At 43.0% G+C, this 23,482-nt stretch overlaps 1 protein-coding gene across 1 annotated transcript in view; it reads right to left on the bottom strand.

The window, feature by feature from the left end:
• The window catches only part of LOC137369634 (transcriptional activator GLI3-like), a 471,074-nt gene that overhangs the window by 92,006 nt on the left and 355,586 nt on the right, over positions 1-23,482 (bottom strand). Inside the window, exons 5-7 of the mRNA XM_068030965.1 lie at positions 19,402-19,607; positions 8,019-8,168; positions 2,194-2,395 (exon numbers count right to left, since the gene is read on the bottom strand). Coding sequence (XP_067887066.1) covers positions 2,194-2,395; positions 8,019-8,168; positions 19,402-19,607 — 558 coding nt within the window. The remainder of the gene's footprint in view (positions 1-2,193; positions 2,396-8,018; positions 8,169-19,401; positions 19,608-23,482) is intronic.

The following is a 23,482-nucleotide window of genomic DNA, read 5'->3' on the forward strand; positions in this document are numbered from 1 at the left end:
GCACTCATCAGCAATCTATAATGGGCAAGAACAACACTGAAATGGAACAGGTCCTATGAATTGCCTTCAAGCTTCAAGTTATGCTTTAATAATTAAAATAAACAATTTTGATATCAGCAATGGTTTTTTAGGTTTTGGGCCTCACTCACATCCTACCCACCAAAACAATATTCTTCTAGTCAATTAACAGATCAAAAACATTAGAATCAAAACAATTGCGAATGAAAGCACATGGCAACAAGGTCACCTTAGCATTCGTCAAATGCACCTGACTTTAGGATGTAGCTTCAGTAAGTAATTAGGAAAGCTAATAAAATGTTATTTATTGCGAGGGGAATCGAATTCAAAAGTAGAGAGGCTATGCTTCAGTTATACAGGGCATTGGTGAGACCACATCTGGAGTACTGTGTACAGTATTGCTCTCCGCTTTTAAGGAAGGATGTAAATACATTGGAAAGAGTTCAGAGAAGGTTTACTAGACTAATACCTGGAATGGGCAGGTTGTCTTATGAGGAAAGGTCAGACAGGCTGGGCTTGTATTTTCTGGAATTTAGAAGAGTAAGAGGCAACTTAATTGAAACATATAAGATCCTGAGTGGTCCCCACAGGGTGGATGTGGAAAGGATGTTTCCCCTTGTAGGAGCTAGCGGCCCCTATTTAAAAATAAGGGGTCGCCAATTTAAGACAGAGATGAGGAAAAATGTTCTTTCTCAGAGGGGTGAGAGTCTTTGGTACACTTCCTCAAAAGGCGGTAGAAGCAGAGTCTTTGAAGATTTTTAAAGGCAGAGATTGACAGATTCTTGATAAGCAAGGGGGTGAAAGGTTATCGGAGGTAGGCGGGAATGTGGAGTTGACGTTACAATCAGATCAGCCATGATCTTATTGAATGGCGGAGCAGGCTTGAGGAGCCGACTGGCCTACTCCTGTTCCTAGTTTGTATGTTTGACTTTCTGCAAAATACCTGTATATAAATGACGTAGTGGTGTTTTTCAAATTAGGCATTTTTTTTTTAAGTCAAGCAAACAGCCACATTACTGAAAATGTCTTTTCTCAAACTGCAAAATAGGCTGGCACTTGCTGCCTTCTCTTTACTACTGCAACTCAAATACTTGCTACCCCTTTGGGACTCTGGAAACTTGAGCTATTCCTGGCTATGCTGCGAGCCTGACAGAGACTCTATGACAACAGACGCCACATTCAACAACAGACTTCAACCTGCAGTCCGCATAAAGGTAGCTTCACGTCATTCTGTAGCACAACACATTCGTGCAATCAGACTAATTCACAAATAGCAAAACAAGAAGAATCAGTGGCACACAATCATTTACATTTTTCTAATCATCAGGAGAAAGGTAAAGCACGATCACAGCAAAAACCAATGCAGCAAGTGATAGTACTCCACTTAGTAAAACCCCAGTGAGTTGCTGTGGCACGGTTTCTCTCTAGTTTAGTTCAGTTGGTCCTGGCATTAATTAAATAGTGCTGTTTAAATCCCAATCTTGTTCATCCGGCAAGATCTTAGCGGTGGAAGAAATGAGTAAGACACACTGATCAACTGATGTCTAGTGTGGCAGCCGGCATTTCTCTCACGTTATAAGCTGAATAGCTGAAACAGAAAGTGGATTTTTAGCGGATACTTTTTACTCACTCAATTCTCTGGGGTCTTCTAACTGTCGTTAGCTAAGATCTATGACCAAGCTCTTTCAGATATTTTAATACAAAAACCGAGGAGACCAGAAAAAAGCCAAATTCAAGATACAGAAACATTTTACAACAATTTTAAGGAACATTCATTTTCTTCACAGAAACACACAACACAAGGTCATTGCAAGAGAAATAACGAATGTCTCTTCTCTCTCCCTACGTGAAAGGCGATCTTATCACTGGTTCATAAGCAAGATGACCCTTTAATGAATAAAAATTGTTTAACTGAACAATGGCAGAAATCCCACCCTTTCCTGCAGTGTCATTTCACTGCCAAACTACCTGTGCTTCGAGAAACTTCCACAAAATTACTAACAAGAATCAGGACCAAGTAGCATAATAGTTTCTGATCTTCAGAAAATAGAGAAAATAAGAGGGGTTTAGAAAAGAAAATGGAACATAAACAAATGGCAAACCATAAATCTTTATCATTTACAAAGCTGAAGTTACACATCCAGTGAACCCTGAGGAACAGCGAATTCTTCTTACCTTATTGCACCGGCAGCTAAGTGACCATAGGAGCCGCTGGTGGAGGAGCTGCTACGGGAGTTATTGAGTATGGTGACCAAGGAGTTGGGGGAAGTTCTTATCATAGTCTGAAGGTCAAAGTTGGGATCAGACAATGGGGATATAGACAATGAACGCTTTCGGCTTGGCCTGGTTGACAGCCTTGGACTGGGGAATCGAGAGCCTGTTGCATTAAAGAAGAGAATTAGAGCAGAGTACCATGTAGTATTTCATGTTCAAGCTGCCTATTTATTTATCATGCCCAACTAATGTGTAGAAGGAGGTTCAAAAAAATGACTTTCTCTGATAAGCAGCGTACTTCTCACCTGTGATCTACTGGCTGCAATTGAGGAAAATTAGGAAGAAGAATTTATCTTCCACTGCCTTACCTCAGGGGAGCTCTGTTTATTAATGTGCAAGCAAAATGATAAATTGCTAAACAAAAAGAAAAGGCTTCTATGTATTGCCCCACTCATTTCTAGTGATTTATGAATCTGACGGCTGCTTAGACATTCACATCATTAATTCACCACAACCAGCGAGACAGTGGTTCAGACGTGCACCAGGAATAAGGAAACCTTCAGCACAAAAGCTGACTGAATAGAAAATAAAAGTTGAGAAATTTCAAGTTGGAATTAAGTTGAACAGTTTGTAGCTACCGTTGGCTGCTGTTCAAGATGGAAGTCATGTTGAGAAACTGCTTCTCCTAGGCAGTGACAATTATTTTTATACTTGTTAGAATAATCCATGTGACCAGGGTAATAACTTAACTCTGGCACATTTACTGCTTCAAACAGTCACTTAAGGGCTAACATTCCCTGCAAGTGCAAATTTGTACACAACATCCTCTCCTATGCAGTACATTTTATGTACATATTCAGATGTAAGTGAAGCTAGTACACACAGGTCCCAGTTTTCCATTCTTTCCAGTAAAATATGAAGGAAGAATACAGGGAGCATAGGCTGACATAAATGGACTTCCTTTCGGGTTTTTTTGCAACCTTGAATTTGAATGATTAGGAGAATATCAGGTGGCTTTCTATCTCTACATCCTCAATCAGCAGAGGGGCTAAAATCTGAGGATAAATAAGACTTACTAGTGCCAAAGAAGGTAGGAACCACAGGTCATGACTGACTGAAATAAGTCTGATCTGGGCCCCTGTGGTCAAAAAGGTGGACGGGTGTGTGTGTGGTGGGGCGGGGGGGTTGGTGGTGGGAGGCTGGGTCAAATGATACAGATGATGAGCCCAATTCCTGTGATGAAAACTTGCCAAAACTTAGTCTTCTGAATACCAGCTGAATGGCTAAGCAAAACTAGAGCATTAGTGTTGGACTGACTATAGATCTCATCAAATATGACTGCAATTGTGTCCTTCTACTGATGATGCAAATGATAGTCTGCTGAATCACAAACACTCATTTTAATTTAGCTCACAATTATTATTTGATTGTATCCATTTCATTAATACCATACCAAGCAAAGGCATTCTATCGAAGACAAAATTCATCAACCTTTTCAAACAGAAAAATGTCTAAAAATGGCACATTATACTCAAACCCAATGTTCCTAGTAAGCTGTGTGGGTACACAGCCACGCAGCAGCCTGGAAGATACTGTACAGGGCTTGTTCTGTTATAAACACTGCTCATACGGCCGCACAAACAGAATTAAAGGGACCACACACTGAAAAAACGGACAGTGCACAACAACTGCATTTTAAAGAAAGCATTGCTGAAACCTAAGCATAAATTTGAACTGAAAGGATCAAAGTATTTTCAGGGTATTATTAGCAGAGTTTTGCTAGTTTATTTACGAATGAGGGTAAAATTCCACCCATTTGTCTTTTCACCCTAATTAAGCAGACTCTAAGCATTCTTCCTCTTTATAAATTGGTTGGAAAATGCAGACATTACCAATTTAACATGAGACAATTACACTTTATCCAGTAGGAGTGTCGTTACACTTTAGACCAAAATATCTACTTTGGAATAATTATAAAGCAGATATTTCAGTCATTACCCATGACCAGTCTTCTTTATAAAAAGCTGTATCTGTTAATAGGGTCATTTTGGAGATGTCCTCACTGTATATGTGCAACATTGAAACTTATCAGAAATTATAATCACCATTTTTAAATAAAAAGTGCTTTGATAATTATTTTACCTGATTCTACCTATACTATTATAATTAATACAATGTTTTGTGAACCATTCTCGTTTTCTAAACTGCATACTGTAAACCCAGGAATAGGATTTTCGAAACTACAAATGTAATAAACCTACAATACAAATCCCAGTGCGAACTTCCTTCATCAAAAGAGTTTCAACAAACCCATCAAGAAAAACAGAAGCAGGGATAAATATTAAGCATCAGAATATCACCAGTTGGCCTGATGCAAAGTTTGAACTGGCTGAGCATCTTTGAAAAACTCAAAAGAGACGGGTGCTTTCAGCTCCTGAACCATCGACTGTAATCAATCAGGATTATGGATTTAGCTCACTGACAGGAAAATATATTTCATTAATAAACTGTATTACAATAATTATCAATCCCCATAATAGTGATAATGATCTCAAAAGATAGGTTTGATCTCAGCTTTTGCATGTGAAGATGCATATTATGCCTCAATGAATGGTGAGGATGTTGAACGTGGAGTGATTGATGTGAATAGCATAAATGCCTTTAAGGTGCAGAGTTCCACACCTTCTGGATCCTGTGTTGTTCACAGTATACATGAACGGTGGGAAGAAATACTTGTCATGTAACTTTTCACCAATGACAGAGGCAAAAAGGAGTTGGGGAAATATTTTGTTTGGAACAGATTTGAGACTCATGAAGTTGGGAATGGATGGAGTGCCATTGTGTAAAACATTATGGAACCATGGAAGACGCATGCTAAGCAAAGTAACTGGCCCAGCATTTATAGTGTAGAATGCAAGGTTAGAATAGGTGTTGAGCTATGGTTCAGCAGGTGGCACTCGCACCTCTGAGTCAGAAAATAATGATTTGAATTTCCATTCCAGATAATTGAGCATAGAACCTAGGCTGACATCTCAGTGAGCTCTGTTGAAGGTGCCGTCTTGCAAATGAGATTATAAACTAAGGCCCCGTCTGCCCTGTCAGGTGGACAAAAAAGATCCCAAGGCATTATTAAGAGAAGAGAATGGGAGTTCTCCTGGTATCCTAACCAACATTTATCCCTCAACCAACACCTAAAAGAGATGATCTCGTCATTTATTTAATTGCTATCTGAGGGAGCTTGCTGTGTGTCAATTGGCTGCTGTGTTTCCTACATTATGATAGTGACAACATTTCAAAAGCACTTCACCAGCTGTAAAGGACTTTGGGACATGCTGCCATCATGAAAAGCGCTATATAAATGCAAGCTCTTTCTTTCTATTGTGTTTCACTCCATTTACCTTTAGGGAGGTAACGCATGGAAAAACTAGGCAGAACCTATCCCCAGGAAATTAAATGGGTGGGACAGAGTCATCAGAACATAAGAGCGGAACATGAAAAGATCTTTTGTCCCAGCTTGGCTTGATCTCAGATATCCATCAATCCCTCCTTCCCTTTTGTGGAATGAGATTAACATTGTAACCCATTGGTCTTCAGCTTCTCTTCCTATTGAGATGATGTCCATATCCTTCCCTCTCTATGGTTCACAGCAATAAGGCATTAGTAACTCTCAACTTTCCAACATGTCCAACAGGGGACAGTGCATTCATGTTATTTAATCACAGCTGTAAGGTTTTTACACTTGATTTGATATCACACGTGCCTGAATTGTGAAAGATATGGAGGGAACCTTATACTTAACCAATTGGACTTTATTGACAATTCAGGATAATTCACCTAATTATTTCTCAGTTTTTAAATTAGGTAACTGAATATTAACTGACCTTGTATAGGAATACATTAATGCTGAAGAAAGCAAACCATTGCAGTCTAATAAAGTCAGTAAGCTATAAAAAATGATTGTTAACATCTAAAAAACACTTCTACCAGCTACTACTTCAAAAAGATGAAGATAAATGATTTTTTTAAAGTTGCGGTGAGTACAACGACTGATATTTTAAAAGATATATAATTTAGTTTCAGTTTCAGGAAATTGTTATTATACTGTAACAGAAGAATACAGTCACAGTGAGATGAATGACAGAGCAACAGATCCTCACATAATCCAGATTGAAGTTTGACAGCGACTGGGGTTTAGATCTTTTTAATTGCTTTGTACAAAGTAAAAGGGTAAATTCATCCTGTTCAGATTAAAAGAAAGTACTGACTAAACAGACTCTCATCAGCTGGAAAAAGGTGAGGTTAAATGACCTTCCCACAATGCATTCTACTTTTAATCTTCTATTTACACTGCAAAATAACTCATTTGCATAATATCACTATGCATATTTGCCCCACATGTTAAAACAATGCCTAATTTAAATGTTGCTGCTGCTGTACTTGAATTTTAATGGAACTAGTTTTTTATTTCATTTAGAAGAAATTGATCTCATATTCGTCCTCTCTGTGTTGAAAAGTAATATAAATTTTTCATTACCCTATACTATTTAAACTGGTAACCTCACACTTGGCTGGTACTTCCAGATCATCCTACTTAAAACCCAGATTTTCCTTTTTGGAAAGCATATATTTAATAGGCTCCAGGCATATTGGTGGGATTAGTGATCCAGAATTAAACTTTTGTGAGCTTTGCCACTAAAGTTGTTTTGGATTCAACAGTACAATGAGGTAACAGTAACTTTTAAAACTGTTTTATATAACAAATAAATATGGACTTCCTGACCACTGAATTTAGACACAAAAGCACTTTTAATTTGGCTTTTCAAACACTAAGGTCCAGAATAGAATCAGATATCTGAAATGTTCATTACCTCTTTGTTACTTAAACAAAATAAAAAGCACTCGGATTGTTAAAATTCTTTTTCCTCTCTAGGTCCTCTCGGAGCTCGACATCATTGCCAGCTTTCAGGCATGAGACCTCTGCAGTTGCAACTCTAAAGTTGGCCACTGAGAGGTGCATTGCTGCGCTGACTTGCGCAGCCTGCCTCCAATGAAGTACATCACTTACCAGCCTGACTGAAATTGAGAAAAAAAATCTATGTGGAAAGTCATGACGGTAAGACCCAACACTTTATCAATTTGCAGCTTGCTGCATAAATACGTAAACATGCCATCTGCTCACACAGCTACAAAGATATGGTCTAAGGAATATTCACAATGGCCCACTCTCAACACCATTTTCTCTGACCTTTCTTGATCTTCCTTTCCAATGTCATGCCCTATTTCCCAACTGAATGGAAAACAAGGCACTCATTTCCAGGCCAATACTGCTATATGGAGCCCCAGAGGAAGTACAGGAGAATAGCACAGGTAGGAAATTTTCCCCAATTTCCTGTCCCTTTATTGGAGAGCCTGGATTTTTTTACATGGCTCTGTTGAGATTGAAGATTCACCTTCTGTGACAATGCAGAGGAAGGCTTTGACCTGCCACTCCATGGTGCTGCACTTTAGTGAATACAATTCAGTTCTGCACCCTCCTAAACCTGGCAATGGCTTGACAGTGCTTAAACCTCACTCACCCCTCTGAAAACATTCAACACCAAATTAAGATTTAATTAAATGACTATCAGGTCCCTCAAATTATCAACTTCTGTGACAGAGCCAGAGATTGTCTCTTTTTTTTAAGGTTGCTTTAGTATGTTCGAATGATTGAGATTTTAAAAAAATTTGAATGGAAACTTTTACATGATGAATTTTCAATATGTAACTTTTTTTTGGTTGTCACCTACCTTCCATTGTGTGCAGATATTCCATGTGAAGAGCACCAGCAGTTGCTGTGCCAGCTGGAGGAAGGATGTCACCATACGGGCTACGATGGCCAGCCAGCAGAGCCATCTGGTGGTGGTAATATTCCGCTGGGCTGATTCCGGCATGCGGTACTGCAAAAGCAAACAGACTTTAGATCGTCACCAAGGTTGTTCAATGAGGCCCCAACAGCTGAACACAAATTGCATTCTTGTATATTACTTCAAATGCACTCTTCCCACACATCAACTGATCTGGACACCTGCCAGTTTTTTAGTTAACGCTGATCAGATCTTTCTATTGCTCTGGGACATACTACGTGACGGTAAACAGGACTCCGTTCAAATTAAATGGGAACATTTCCTCTGTGCACTATTTGTAATTAAATTGTAAATTCATTCTTCATAAACATTTCCTATTTCACTACAAACAGCAGAGACAAAATCCTTTTCCATATTGTCACCTACACTCTAGTAGCTTGATAAAATTTACAAACCTGTACATCCTTTCCAACTAGAAAAGACAATTCCTAGGATTTGTCAAACTGTTGTAAGAGATATTTTTGATTTCAGTGCAATGCATCCTTGTAGACATGTTGTACTTTACCCCATGAAGTCCAAGATTTAAAATACGAAATGGCAGACAAAGACATTTCTTAACAAAGTCATTTGATTCTGATGGTACAATGAAGTGCTATAACCCTTTTTTCTCTATGAAGGAGGATGCTGGGATTTATTTTGGGGACTATTTTAGTCTGCACACAAACTGCAAATAGCAAAGATCCAGTGCTTTATAAAAATCATAGGAACCTGGAAGCTATTGTAGTACTTTGTGTAACATTTGATTGCAGCCAGCTGCTACTGTCTAATATTTGCAGCTTCTGTTGAACCTTTGGATTGATTTTTTTCAGCACTTTTTTTTTTAAAACAAGGCTCTCAGAACTTTTACAGTTCCAGTTCTGGGCTCTTGCAGCCAGCACAGCTACAGTGATGTAAACACCTCAGTGGCAGAAGGGGAAAAGTTGAGTTATTTTCTGCAGTGTGTTACCCGCTTGTGTTTGCATTGTGCACAAGAACTTTCCATACCCGTTGGTCAGCTTTAAGCTGAAAACAGGAAAAGCGGATGCAGGGAAACCTTCTGTTGTAAAGTCACCAGTCCATCCAAAACTTTTCTACTTTTTGTATATCTCTCTATAATGAACATGACTACTACTGACATTTATGTAATGCTTTTTAACATAGAAAATGGATAAATGGATACTAAGACAAACAGGTAGATTTTAAGGAGGGGCTTAAAGGAGAGGGAGGTGGCGAGGCAGAGCAGTTTAAGGAGGGAATTCCAGAGCACACAGCATAGATGGTCATTAACGGTACAGTGAAAGGAGGGATGCACAAGAAGCCAGATTTAGAGGAGCACAGAGTTCTGGTGGCGTTGTAGGGCTAGAGGAGGTTACAGAGATATCGAGGGGCAAAGTCATAGAGGGATTTGAACGCAAGGATGAGAATTTTAAGTTGCAGTTGATTAGCAGCCAATCTAATTCAGCAAGGACATATTGTGATAGGTGAGCAGGACTTGGTGTGAGTTAGGAAACAGGCACCAGAGTTTTGGGCGAGATGAAGTTTACAAAGTCTGCAGGATGGGAAGCCCACCAGCGAACACTGGAATTATCAAAGGTGATATAGGCATGGGTGAGTGTTTTGGCAGCTGATGGGCTGTGGCAGATGTGGATATGGATGGATATTGTGGAGGTGGAAGTAGGCAGTCTTTGAGATGGAGATAATGTGCGGGACAGAGGGAGTTCAACTCGGGATCGGATAGGTCGCATAGAGCTTGCAAACAGTCTGGTTTAGCCTGAGTCAGTGGCCAGTGAATCAGTGGAAAGGGAACAAACTTTATGTTAGGGGACAAAGACGACTGTTTCAGTCTACCCAATGTTTAACTGAAGAAAATTGTGATAGATCCAAGACTTCAAGTCAGACAGTGTGGCAGCACAGCGACAGTAGAGGGCTTGGGAGAAGTGATGGAGATAGATCTGGGTTTAAACATACATGCTGAAGCTGCCTCCGTATGATGTTGCCAGAGGAGAAATTGTGTTAAGAAAGAGAAGGGAACCCAGGATACATCCTTGGAGAACTCCAGAGATAATGAAGTGAGGGTGGGAACAGAAACCATTGATGAAGATATGTTGACTACAATGCCACCAAGTAAGGCCAGTCCCACTGAGCTGGACTATGGAGTAGAGGCACTGGAAGAACATGATGTGGCCAAAGACTACAGAGTGGTCGAAGAGGGATAGTGCACCACAATCAGTCAGACAGGATGTAATTTGTGACTTTGATTTGGGCTGTATCATTGCTATGGCAGTGACATAAACCTGATTGGAGAGATTTAAAGTTGTGGGAAAGACGGACGCAGATTTGGGAGACAAAAATATGTTTAATAACTTTGAAGAGAAAAAAGGAGTTAGAGATGGGTAGTACTTTGCAAGAACAAAGGAATCAAGTGTGGATTTTTTGACGAGGGAGGAGTGATGATGGCAGTTTTGAAAGGAGGAAACCATTCATAATGTCAACTGGCATGAGGTTCAGGAGGAGGGGTAGGGTGGTCAGCAATTTAGTGGGAATGGGATCAAGGGAGCAGGAGGTGGGTCTCGTGAATGAGAAGAACTTGGAATGAGCATGAGGGGAGGTAGGAAAGGCAAAATAAAAAAGGATGTTTGCTCAGGACAGCAAGAGGAAGGTTGGAAGTAGCAAAGACCATGCAGAACATGCAAATACTTATCTCATTGGAAACAGTAGAGCTACACTGTAAACTTTTCTGAATAACTGAAATCTTTTGGTGTATTGCTTGTTTTCAATGATACAAGACCAACTATAGTAATGAAATCCATCAATGCAGAGAACGGGACCCTCACTTAGTAACGCTACTGAAAAGTTGCTGGTGCTCCCCAACATCCTTGATAGTCTTGGCTTGAGGGAGTACCATCTTTATTTTGCAGAAGAGATCAAGGCTGGAATTTTACTGGGCCATTTACAGCATGTTTGAAGGCGGGGATCATGCTGTAAAGTGGAGCGGACCACGATTGGCTGCAAGTCCGATGTCTTGACGTGGCTTCCAAATTTTATTAGCGGCGGGAACCATGGAGGGCAGACTTCTAACATCAAGGTGGTGGGACACCAATTGAAGTACTTGAAAGGCCAATTAATGCCAACTTGACGGTGTATTTCCAATTTTATCAATGGTGCACAGGGACCATGAGTCTTCAGAGCTCCACCTGGTGAAACGAGGTGACAAGGAAATGGGGGATAAGTGTTGGCTCTCTTGGGAAGCCATCGGGAGTGTCAGCTTGCAAATGGCAGGAAGGGTGGTGCATAAATGGCATTGCCAGATCGCAGTGGAATTGAGGAGAAGGTACCAGGACTGTGAGGGCGTGTTGCCAGAGTCACAGGGCAGTGGTACTTGTTCCGAGGAAAGGAATCAGGGACAGGTTTGGAGAGGTGAGGCCATCTACATGGAAAGCCAACCAGTCAGAGAGAGGGCACCTGCCATGGGCTTCATCCACCTAGGCCTTGGGGTTCCTGCTGAAGAGGAGGGACAGCTCAAATGGAGAGGGGTCCAGGCCCCAGTGGGGCACATCACCAAACTCAGGACGAGCAAAAGTGTCAGTCTTTGGGTGGGCGCATGACAGAAGGGTGCAGAGGGGCACACCAACAGGCACCTGCACGCAGAAAAGGCTATCCTCACGAGACAGTGTTACCGCTTGAGGTTGCACTTTCTCCAAATATCTGAGCGTCAGTGTCAGTGAAGACAGTGCTCTCCAGGGAGGCCGTCACTGATCTCTGCACCATGCTGCTGGGGGTGGGGGGGGTGGTTCATGGACACCCAATGCCAGTGGCACTGAAGATCACTGTGGCTCTCAACCTCTACACATCCAGATTTTTCCGGGGATTCACTGGGGACATGTGCAGGATCCCCCAGTCTGCATCCCATCGGTGCAAGAAGCAGGTGACTGATGCCATGTTCAACAGGACTGGGGAATATGTGCACACCACACTGATCAGGAAAGTCAGGCAGAGAGGTCCATCGACTTCGGGGCCATCGCTGGATTTCCCACAGGTGCAAGGTGTCATCGACTTACAAGCATGTGGCCATCAAGGTTTCCACAGTCTAGTCAGCAGCCTTCATCAATAGTAAGGGCTTCCATTCTATCAATGTTCAACTGGCCTGTGAGCACTGAAAGCGGATCCTTCAGGTGTGTGCACGCTTCCCAGAAAGCAGCCACGACACCTACATTCTTCAGCAGTCCCAGGTGCTGCAGCTTTTCTGGTCCGGCCCCCCCGCCCCTTCAGAGATGGACACCTGGAGACAAGGGCTACCCACTAAAGACATGGCTGCTCATGCCAATGAGGAACCCACGCACAGATGCAGAGGAGAGGTACAACTTCTGCCACTGCTCAACCCAAGTGACCACTGAGCTTCTGAAGATGTGATTCAGGTGCTTAGACCAAACCAGTGGAGTCCTTCATTATGCCCCAGCAAGGGTCTCATATATTGTGGTGGTCTGCTGTGCACAGCTCAACCTCGCACTGCAGAGGGGGAGGCATTGAACAATGAGGACATCGCTGATCATGATGCCTCCTCCAGCAATGAGGATGTGGAGGAGTGAACTGACCATGCGACGCAAGATGAGGGACTTTTTGACCACAGGCAATGCGCAATGAGGTAAGAGCGAGAGGGGCTCGGAACGCACTAATACAGAGCCGTTTCCTGTGACCCTTTTGCCCTTTCAGAAAGATTCCAAAAAGCCTTACCTTTAATCAGTCCTGCTGTCACACCTTTCATTTTGCACTCCATCGCCTAGCGCGCAGGTGCACAGCGCTCAGTGGCAAGGCTGAGCAGCCGAATGGACGTACCTTAGTCCATCACTTCAAGCCCATTGAGGGAGCAGGTGTGTAGATGAGATCTCACAGAGCAGCAAGAATTAGAATGAGAAGCAGCAACATTAAATGAAAGATTTATTAAGGCGCACAACAAAAACGAGACTTAACATCTACATATTGTAATCACCCATGAACCCCAAGTGCAGCTAGGTGTTCTTGTTAACTTTCTTACGAGTGCTCCTACAAGGTACTACCCCTGTGCCTGCAGATGACATGGAGGCAGGCTGCTGATTGTGCTGCCCTGTGGCTTGGGATGAACTTGGCGGTCGTCCTCTGGCTGCCTGAGGTCTGGAGGGCCCTGGTATGTTGAGGGGCTCCTGCACAGGTGCAGGACCCTCCTCCATCATTGTGGCTTCTTGAGGCGATGGTGTCACTGAGGGGAGCTGAGAAGCCACTGTCCACACCAGGAGCACCCCGAGAGGAGCCCCCAGAAGCAGAGGTCAGCTGCTCCTCCTCCCTCGCAAGGCACACTTGTACTCTCTGCTCACCTGAGAAGGATGAAGACCTGGTGGAGACTCCAAGCGCCTCATCCCCCTCTCGCTTTGCCCTGCTGCATAAAGCTCATGGACAAACCGATGGCATTCAGGTCTACGTGCATCTCTGGTATCTACTGAGTGGTCTGCTGGATTAGGCTCTCCAATGAGGCTGCCAATCTCATGATGGAAGAAGCCATGCGCACAAATGCCAGAGACATGGCAGCACTCATGACCTGTTTGGACTCCTCCAGCAACCGCACATGGGTGCCCACAGCCTCTGGAAGCTCCGCCAGTTGCTCCCTCACCTCTCGCTGCAGCTGCAGCAGTTGCCGTGTTGCAGCCGACTCCAGAAACATGTCATCCGCCTGGGCATGGCCTCCCACAGTCCCCTGACTGTCACAGCCTCTGACAGCTGCTCGGGCGCTTCTATGCTGTGCTCACCAGCTTATGACCCTGAATCTACTTGTGAATGCATACCCACCGATGTGAGAGTATCTGCGCTGGTGGAGGGTGCAGAGCAATGATGTGATGCTGCACCATCAGAGGCTCCTGCCTCCTCCTCAAAGATGGCCGGCTGGACCCCAGTTTCTCGAGTTCTTCATGGGTCGCTTGACCCTGACCTGCATGAGAGAACATAAACATTTATGGGTTAAGGGCTTCCTATCTCCTCATTCCAACCATGGTTGCTGTGGAGCTCCATGTGTCCAGTGGTGGACACATGAGGAACATAGGAACAGGAGTAGGCCATTCAGCCCATGGGGCCCGCTCCACCATTCAATTAGATCATGGTTGATCATCTACCTCACTGCCACTTGCCCACGCTATCCTCAATATCCCTTGATGTCAGTAGTATTCAGAAATCTATCAATTTCTGTCTTGAACATGCTCAATGATTGAGCTTCCACAGCCCCTCTGGAGTAGAGAATTCCAAAGATTCATCACCCTCTGAGTGAAGAAATTCCTTCTCATCTCAGTTTTAAATGGCCTACCTCTTATTCTGAGACTGTGTCCCCTGGTTCTGGACTCACCAGCCAGGGGAAACATCCTATCTACATCCACCCTGTAAGAATTTTGTAAATTTCAATGTGATCACCTCTTATTATTCAAAACTCTAGAGAATATAGGCCCAGTTTCCTCAATCTCTCCTCAAACGACAGTCCTGCCATCCCAAAGATTAGTCTGGTGAACCTTTGTCGTACTCCCCCTATGGCAAGTATATCCTTCCTTAGATGGGGAGACCAAAACAGTACAAAATACTTCAGATGGGGTCTCATTAAGGCTCTATACAATTACAGCAAGTCTTCATTACTCCTGCACTCAAAACCTCTTGCGATGAAGGCCAACATACAATTTGCCTTCCTCAATGCTTGCTGCACCTGCATACCAGCTTTAAGTCACTCATGAACAAGGACATCCAGGTCCCTTTGGACATCAACACTTCCCAACATCTCACCATTTAAGAAATACTCTGCCTTTGTTTTTTCTACCAAAGTGAATAACTTCACACTTATTCACATTATATTCCACCTGCCATTTTCTTGCCTACTTAGCCTGTTCAAATTCCCTTGAAGTCTCCTTGTATCCTCCTCACAACTCACATTCCCTGTTAGTTTTGCGTCATCAGCAAAATTGGAAATATTACAATTGATCCCCAGATCCAAGTCATTTATATAGATTGTAAACATCTGTGGCACAAGCACTGATCCTTGTGGTATCTCACTAATAACAACCTGTCAACCTGAGAATGATCCATTTATTCCTACTCTTTGTTAATCAATTCTCAATCCATAGCAGTATGTTACCCCCAATTCCATGTGCTTTAATTTTTTTAATAAGCTCCTGTGTGGAACCTTATCAAAAGCGTTCTGAAAATCCAAATATACCACATCCACTGGTTCTCCTTTATCTATGCTACTATGCCTTGTGTGCATCAGATGCACCCTTTGTACACCTGCACCCATTCTCTCACCCTCTTGGGTTGTCACTCTTGTTTCATCATCAGCAATTGTGCAGCTGCTCTTCTGGTGCACTGCCAACTCCAAGGCCTCCTCCTCCATAGCAGTCAGAATGTGAAGGTACAGCACCCTTCACTGGTCTTGACCCTCTATGTTGTTGTGTGCCTTCTTCTCCTACAAGCACAAAAAGGAAAACTTAATTTCCCAACTGAGACAAGCACAACACCTACGCTGGTGGGGAGCCTGTAGGCCATGATGGGGGCACATGAATGCCACCTGCATATGGCCACTCTCAAGGATCCTTGGTGGGGCCAACAAAGACAGATGGGTGCCTCTCACCGAGACGCAGCCATGCCTCTGACAATATATGCTGCTGCCTAAACCCCTTGCCACTGATTGGGTGGTCGCTCCCTCTCCACCAAATTCACCCTCATGTGTTGCCACATGCAAGCCCCAAAGGGATAAAAGGTATGGAGTACTCACCTTGGCAGACCGAATGAGGTGAATGACGCACTTGCAGCACTGGATCCAGGTTCGGAGTGTGACTCCATAGCTGCTGACCTCCTCTGCAATCTCCATCCAGGCTTGTTTGGTCAGGTGAGCCCTCTCCTCCTGCCGTCCCTGAGGAAGAGAACCTCCTGCCTTGCCTTTGCAGCCTGGAGGAGAACCTGCAGGGAGGCATTGCTGAACTGTGTGGCCACCCAGAGTCTTCCTTCTGCCATTATTGCTGTAGCCTTCCGGTGAGCTCCTTGCTTGGTTTCAATCTTCAGTCAAGGGAGCAGCAGCAGAAGTAGCAGGATGAAGTCCATTGTTCAGGCAGTGACGAATGCAGGGCTGGCAGCCCTTTAAAGATGACAGCAACACCTGCCATGGCATCATCTGACGCTGACCCCGCTTGGCTTACTGCCTCGGGTCCAGGATTGGGTGGTTTCCGCGCCTTGCATTCCTTAATTAGCCGGCTGCCACAAATTCACATGCGGCCAGCTGCTCAACGACCAAATGGAAATGGCACCTGCTTCTGGTACCGCCACCGTGACCTTTACTCTTAGGACTAAATTCAGCCCTGAATCTAGTTCAGCTTACCCTGCTCTAAACTGAACTCCATCTCCATAGTATTTATATGTTACCTACTCCCCAGTGCTGCACAGTGATTGCATTGTTTGGTACCAAAGGGCCACCAAAGAGTTGATAAAAAAAGGAAAAAATAGACGGACAGTCAACTATCCAGTAACATAAAAACAGATTGTAACAGCTTTTATAGGTACATCAAAAGGAAGAGAGTAGCTAAAGTAAAAGTTGGTCCTTTGGAAGCAGAGACAGGAGAAATTATATTGGGGAATGAGGAAATGGCAGAGGCACTGAACAAATATTTTGTGTCTGTCTTCACAGTAGAAGACAGAAGTTCCATACCAGAAATAGACAGTAACCGAGGGGCTAAAAAGAGTGAGGAAATTACGGAAAATTCATATCAGCAGAGACCGAGTATTGGAGAAAGTTAAGGGACTAAAATCTGACAAATCTCCAGGACCTGATGGCCTACATCCTAGGGTTCTAAAAGAGATATAGTTGGATGCGCTGGTTATGATTTTCCATAATTCCTTAGACTTAGGAACAGTCCCAGCAGTTTGGAAGTTGGCAAATGTTACACCGCTTTTCAAGAAAGGAGGGAGAGAGAAAACAGCCTAACATCAATTGTTGGGAAAAAGGTGGAATCTATTATTAAGGAAGTCTTAACAATGCAATTAGAAAAGCACAGTATGATTAGAACAAGTCAACATGGTTTTACTAAAGGGAAATCCTGTTTGACAAACTTGTTAAACTAATAGGGTAGGATAAAGGGGAACCAGTAGATGTAATATACTTGGATTTCGAAAAGGCATTCAATAAGGTGACACACAAAAGGTTAATAGGCAAGATAAGGGCTCATGGAGTTGGGGGTAATATATTAGCATGGATAAATGATTGGTTAACAGACTGAAACAACGAGTGGACATAAATGGGCATTTTTAAGTTGGCAGACAGTAAATATTGGAGTACCACAAGGATCAGTGCTGGGGTCTCAGATATTTACAATCTATATTAATGACTTAGATGAAGAGACAGAGAGTAATGTATCTAAGTTTGCTGATGATACAAAGGTAGGTGGAAAGGTAAGCTCTGAGGAGGACACAGAGGCTGCAAAGAGATCTTGACAGGTTAAGTGAGTGGGCAACAAGATGGCAGATGGAGTATAATGTAGGGAAGTGTGAAGTTATGCACTTTGGTCGTAAGAATAGAAAAACAGAATATTTTTTAAAAGGTGTGCAACTTGTAAGTGTCGATGTTCAAAAAGGCTTGGGTGTGCTTGTACAAGGAACACAGAAAGTTAACATGCATATACAACAAGCAATTAGGAAGGCAAATGGCATGTTGGCCTTTATTGCAAGGGGTTGGAGTACAGGAATAAGGAAGTATTGCTACAATTGTATAGGGTTTTGGAGAGACAACATCTGCAATACTGTGTGTAGTTTTGGTCTCCACATTTAAGAAAGGATATACTTACATTGGAGGCAGTGCAGTGAAGGTTCACTAGATTGGTCCCTGGGATGAGGGAGTTGTCCTATGATGAGAGACTAAGTAAATTGGGCCTGTACTCTCTGGAGTTTAGAAGAATGAGAGGTGATCTCATTGAAAAATATAAGATTCTAAAGGGGCTGGATAGGGTAGAATCTTTGGAATTCTCTACCCCAGAGGGTTATGGATGCTCCATTGTTGAATACGTTTCAGGCTGGGATAGGCAGATGTTTGGTCTCTCACGGAATCAAGGGGTATGGTGAGCGGGCGGGAAAGTGGGGTTGAATCCTAAGATCAGGCATGATCGTTTTGAATGACAGAGCAGGCATGATGGGCCATATGGTCTACTCCTGCTCCTATTTCTTGTGTCCTTGCATTCTTGTGTATCAGATGATAGACACAGTGATGGATCATAGAGCAAGAATCACACATCAGAGTCACACTTGTTTTTAAATGAAACTTTCCCTGCAACTTAATTTTTCTTTTTGTAATTCAGTTTAAGGGACCAACTGAGCATGACAGGTCTATCTGTTGCAATGTTCCTCCCCTGAATTTTCAGCACTTGCATGCAGCACAAATTGGAAACACATTCGTGTTATTCTCTTTTACATGACAGTAGGCATCAATGCTATAAGACTCAGTGTCACTAACCCTGTGTTTTTAATACAGACGTGTTTGAAACAAATTGTGCAGCTGCTGTAGTGAAGTGGTATCGTACAACTGAGGTGGCCAACCCTGCAGCCCACATGCCTGTGAAGCTTAGGCAACTCAGTCCTATTTGTGCTTATATTTCTTATTGGCTGATTTGTTCTCTTTGAACCTTAGAGGTTTAGAAAGGGCTGTTTAACTGATGTTATCCCATCAGTGGATGAATCCTAATCGTAACACAAAATTTTGTTACTATCAGCAACCTGAGACATGCGGAAATTAACAGGAACTTGTACTTAAATTTCAGATAGGCTCATAAATATTCAAAAGTCAAGGTCTTATTTTTTTTATTTTTTAAAGTTCTGATTAAAACATCCTCTCCTGTCCCTGCAACTCAGGTCTTTCAGTTATGTTATTGGGAAACTGCAGGGTTGTTGGAGTGAAAGGCCTAGGGCTCAAAACAACACCGAGAAGAATAAAGTGCAGCAGGCACAGTTACTAAAATTAGAAAGTCTTTACAAAAACAGGATTTCACTTAAGCAATGACCTATAATCTACTGAGAAGGTTTAATATACATTAGATCAACATAGTGATAAAATAAATAGCTGGTTTTGTAGATCCACTACAAATAATCATTTTAAAATATTGCACTATTAACATTATAATTTGATTAAAAAGTTTAAATCATAAAATATTCACAGCATTACCTTTGTAACTCATTAAATTGATACACATATTTCTATATCATTGTCTCTAATCTATTCTAAAGCAGCAAAACTTTACATGGTGCTTACCGTCAGTAGGGCTGAGTCCCCTGGCTGCAGAGATCATTGACAGAGAGGGGCTGCTGTGTAGAGACCTAATGTAGTCCATATACGGGTTAATATATGGGTGTGGTGGGCTAAACACTGGCTCTGATGTACCAACAGGGGTTCTTTGTGGGGAAATTCTGATGAGCGAGATGTCGGAAAATGCTGGACTACCTGAAAGGGAGGGAGGCCTGAAAGGGAAAACAAAATCATAGAGGGAAGCTGGTTACGACATCAATATAAAAAGTAGTTTAGAATGATCATTGTCTCCAAAAGAAGCTGGATTCCACAAACTGAACAAACGAGACACACCATATGGTGCTGTACATGAAGGTACTACATACATGTGAACTGCTACCTGAATGTTCTCTGAAGTCAAAAACATGGACAAGAAATTTAGCCATTTCTTTCAGTGTTAATAGATGTTATAATGCTGGTAAAATAATGGGCTTTATGCATAGTCTTTCAAAACAATTCTTTAGAAGACTGCAACTTGAGTTATGTTTCAATAGAGGTAAACAGACATTCTGACACAGTTCTGTCATCAGACCCTTATACTGAAACAGTGTGCCTGAGTACCAGGGATCATACTGGGCATGCTGAAACATCAGCAGTGCTCTCGCTCCTGCTCTCCTCTCTCAGGGAGGCTTTCTGGCTCCAGAAACCTAGTCCTCCAGAAAAGATAGTGATTAAAGCCCGTCATGTGCTAGCTGCGACATTGCGAGCTGACCCCACCTAATGCCTTTTGTCCCTTGTTTTTCCAATTAATTTACTGTGTAAGAAAAAGCCACTGGGAGCAGCTGTGAGAGCACTGGGGGGAGCACATTCCTTTGATGCTATGAAAATGTAACAGCAGATTTTTGCAGACCGTGATCATCAGTGTTTGCTGTTGGCACCAATCACCATGACAGACTGTAATCTGATGTGAGAAGCCAATTCCACTCAGTTATCAGTTACAAGGGACTCGAAATATCTGCATTTGACAAAGATCAAAGCTAATCTCTGGGGGAACTAAAACTCACTAAAACAAACTCGGATGGTCAGGATATGGCAAATAGCAACTCACTATTATTATTCACTTGTCTGTAACATTGCACACTCAGATACTTCAATTATTTACATATTTTGCCCTTTCTCTATACATATGGAAAGGGTTATCAGTTATACCAACATGCAATCCTGACAAATGGACAAACACAAAATGCTTACAGTTGCTTATATATTTAAGGATCTGAGAATTAAATATAAACTGGTTTCTTTTCAAACCTGTTCAATCATGATAATACACGTGATTCAGTGCAATTGCAACAGTGTAATATTGAATGAAGCATGATATGATGTAGTTCTGACACTGGCACATAATATTTAAAGAGTAATAATAAAGGTGGTTTCAGAGTTGAGGGGTTCTTTACTGACAATCCCGGCCTCTTGCGCTGGTTCAAAACAGCTTTCAGGCTAAACGCATTTGTAATGGATTAGCTACAGTGGCTAAAGAGAGCCTGGGCTCCGATTGCTTCCCTCGTAATTGATCTTTTTGCAAGTTTTTCTTGAATGTTCAGTGGTTTCTCTCTTTCTTTCACACTCCAGTAAACCAAATAATCTTTAAAAAGCAGTAGATAGGTACCTATAGTTTGGTATCATGTGACAGTCACAAAACTAAATGAGCTGCAAGAGACCATGCAGGGCTGGAATGAATCTTAAGATTCATCAAGAACTGCTTTTAATGGAAACAAACAGTACCTCTGCACAATTCAAACTTTTATTTTGACTTTAAATACTGTCATTATCACAGCCCAAATCAGGCATCTTAAAAATCAGTGCAACCCTTTAGAAATGTTCCGCCCCAACCAAGATTTTTATATTTCGGTGGATTTCCAAAAGCTACTCATTTTGAATAGTGGATGCTCAAAATGACAATAGATACAACTTGCATCTATATAGCACCTTTAGCATAATAAAAAGTCCCTAAGTGTTTCACAGGAGTGCAATCAGAAAAAAACTGACATCGAGCCAAAAACAAAAGAGACATTAGGACAGGTAACCAAATGCTTGGGCACAGATGTAAGTTTTCAGCAACGTCTTAAAGGAGGAAACAGAGAGATGGAGATGCGGAGGTTTAACTGCTATGGTGGGGCCAAGGAAGTGGGGAATGCACAAAAGGAAGAGTTAGAGGAATGCAGAGTTCTCAGAAGGTTCACTAACTCCGAGTTCAGTTTGCTGCAGCATGAGCACCATTTACACTAGGCTACATTTGCTGACAATGCAAGCACTAGGTGGCGCAGTACTTGCACATGTTCAAATGCAGTCTCCTGAACTGAAATGTCACTGTCTGCGACGTTTTCGGCAGCAGCCAGTAGCAAAGATGGTGCTGCTCAATTTATCACAAAAACAAAAACAAATAACACCAAAAGGTGATCGCCACCTTGCCGCTTCCTTCCATCTGCTCTGTCTCTGCTCTCCGCTCCCTCCTGCTTCTGGTCCCAGCAATGGGTTGTTTAATGAATTTTATTGGTCATTATTTCTGGACACAAACCCGAATTTTAAACCAGTGAGCATTTTTTAAAAAGAGATTTCCAATATTTTGGAAGTTGGAACAGATAAATCCCGGGAGCTCGTGTTCAGCATGACTGTGTGTGCAATTCAACAGAATCTGTGACCTCGCCACTTCTTTCCCCTTGGCTGCTCGCTCCCCGCTCCCTCCCGCTCACAGTCTCCTTCCCCCGTGCGGGGAAGAAAGGCAGCAATCGCGGGGCGGAGCGGGAAGCAGAAGCGGGAGGCAGCGGGAAGCAGAGGCAGAGCAGAGGGGAGGAATCGGCTAGGCCGCGAGCGAGGACCCACAGGTAGGGGGGTGGAGGCGAGGTGGTGAAACAGCCGAGTGGGGAGAAGTGACGAGGCCGGGAGTGACAAGCGACGAATGACGCTTCCGCGCGCATGCGCAAATTAGTCCTGGCAAGCCGGGTGCTGATGTAGGCTGCGTATGCGCAGCACCATACTGGCAGCAAGAGTCCGTTTTGCGCCCATGTGCGAATCTGGGAGTGCTCTGATGACTTTGGAGCTGGGCTGCATTGTCAGGAGTCACTTTGTTTACACTAAGGTAACATAGATTCTTTAGTGGATGTCTTTAGGAAGTCAAAGCTAACACAAGATCAGATTACATCCACCAGGGAGTGGGGGTTGGGACAACTGGAGGGAAAGAGAAAAAATAAAACAAACAGTACAGTGATGATAAACCTGCACAGGATGCCTGTCATTGGGATTTAACATATGCATGAGGGTGAAGAGCTGGTTGGGACTGCAGTCACCTGGTTTCATTCATAGCTATCCGGTCGAAGCCACAGAATTGACTTTTTTTATATATATATATTCATGGGATGTGGGTGTCACAGGCAAGCCCAGCATTTATCGCCCATCCCTAATTGCCCTTGTGAAGGTGGTGTGAGCTGCCTTCCTGCTCCCACACATTCTGGTGTCACTCAAGAATCAATCTTTAGCCCCTTATCCACAAACAGGACTGTCCCGGCAGACCCATAGTTTCAGCCTGTTCCTGTCCCACTGAACTTATTCCCTCCTATCTTAACACTATCTTTTCTCCGCTGGTCCAGTCTCTTCCCACCTACATCCATGACTCTTCTGACACTCTACGTCATTTTGACAATTTCCAGTTTTCTGGTCGAACCGCCTCCTCTCCACTATGGACGTCCAATCTCTATTCCTCCCTCCCCCACCAGGACAGTTTGAGGGCACTCCGCATCTTCCTTGAACAGAGGCCCAACCAGTCCCCACCCACTACCACTCTCCTCCGCCTGGCTGAACTTGTTCTCACATTGAACAACCTCTCCTTCAACTCCACTCACTTCCTTCAAATAAAAGGTGCTGCTATGGATAACCGCATGGGTCCTAGTTATGCCTGTCTTTTTGTGGGATATGTTGAACATTCCTTGTTCCAGTCCTACTCAAAGCCCTTCCCTCAACTCTTTTTCCAGTACACTGATAACTGTATCGGTGCCGTTTCCTGCTCCGGCCCCGCACTGGAAAACTTTATCAACTTTGCTTCCAGTTTTCACCC

Source organism: Heterodontus francisci, chromosome 5, assembly GCF_036365525.1.
Source record: "Heterodontus francisci isolate sHetFra1 chromosome 5, sHetFra1.hap1, whole genome shotgun sequence".
Lineage (NCBI taxonomy): Eukaryota > Metazoa > Chordata > Chondrichthyes > Heterodontiformes > Heterodontidae > Heterodontus > Heterodontus francisci.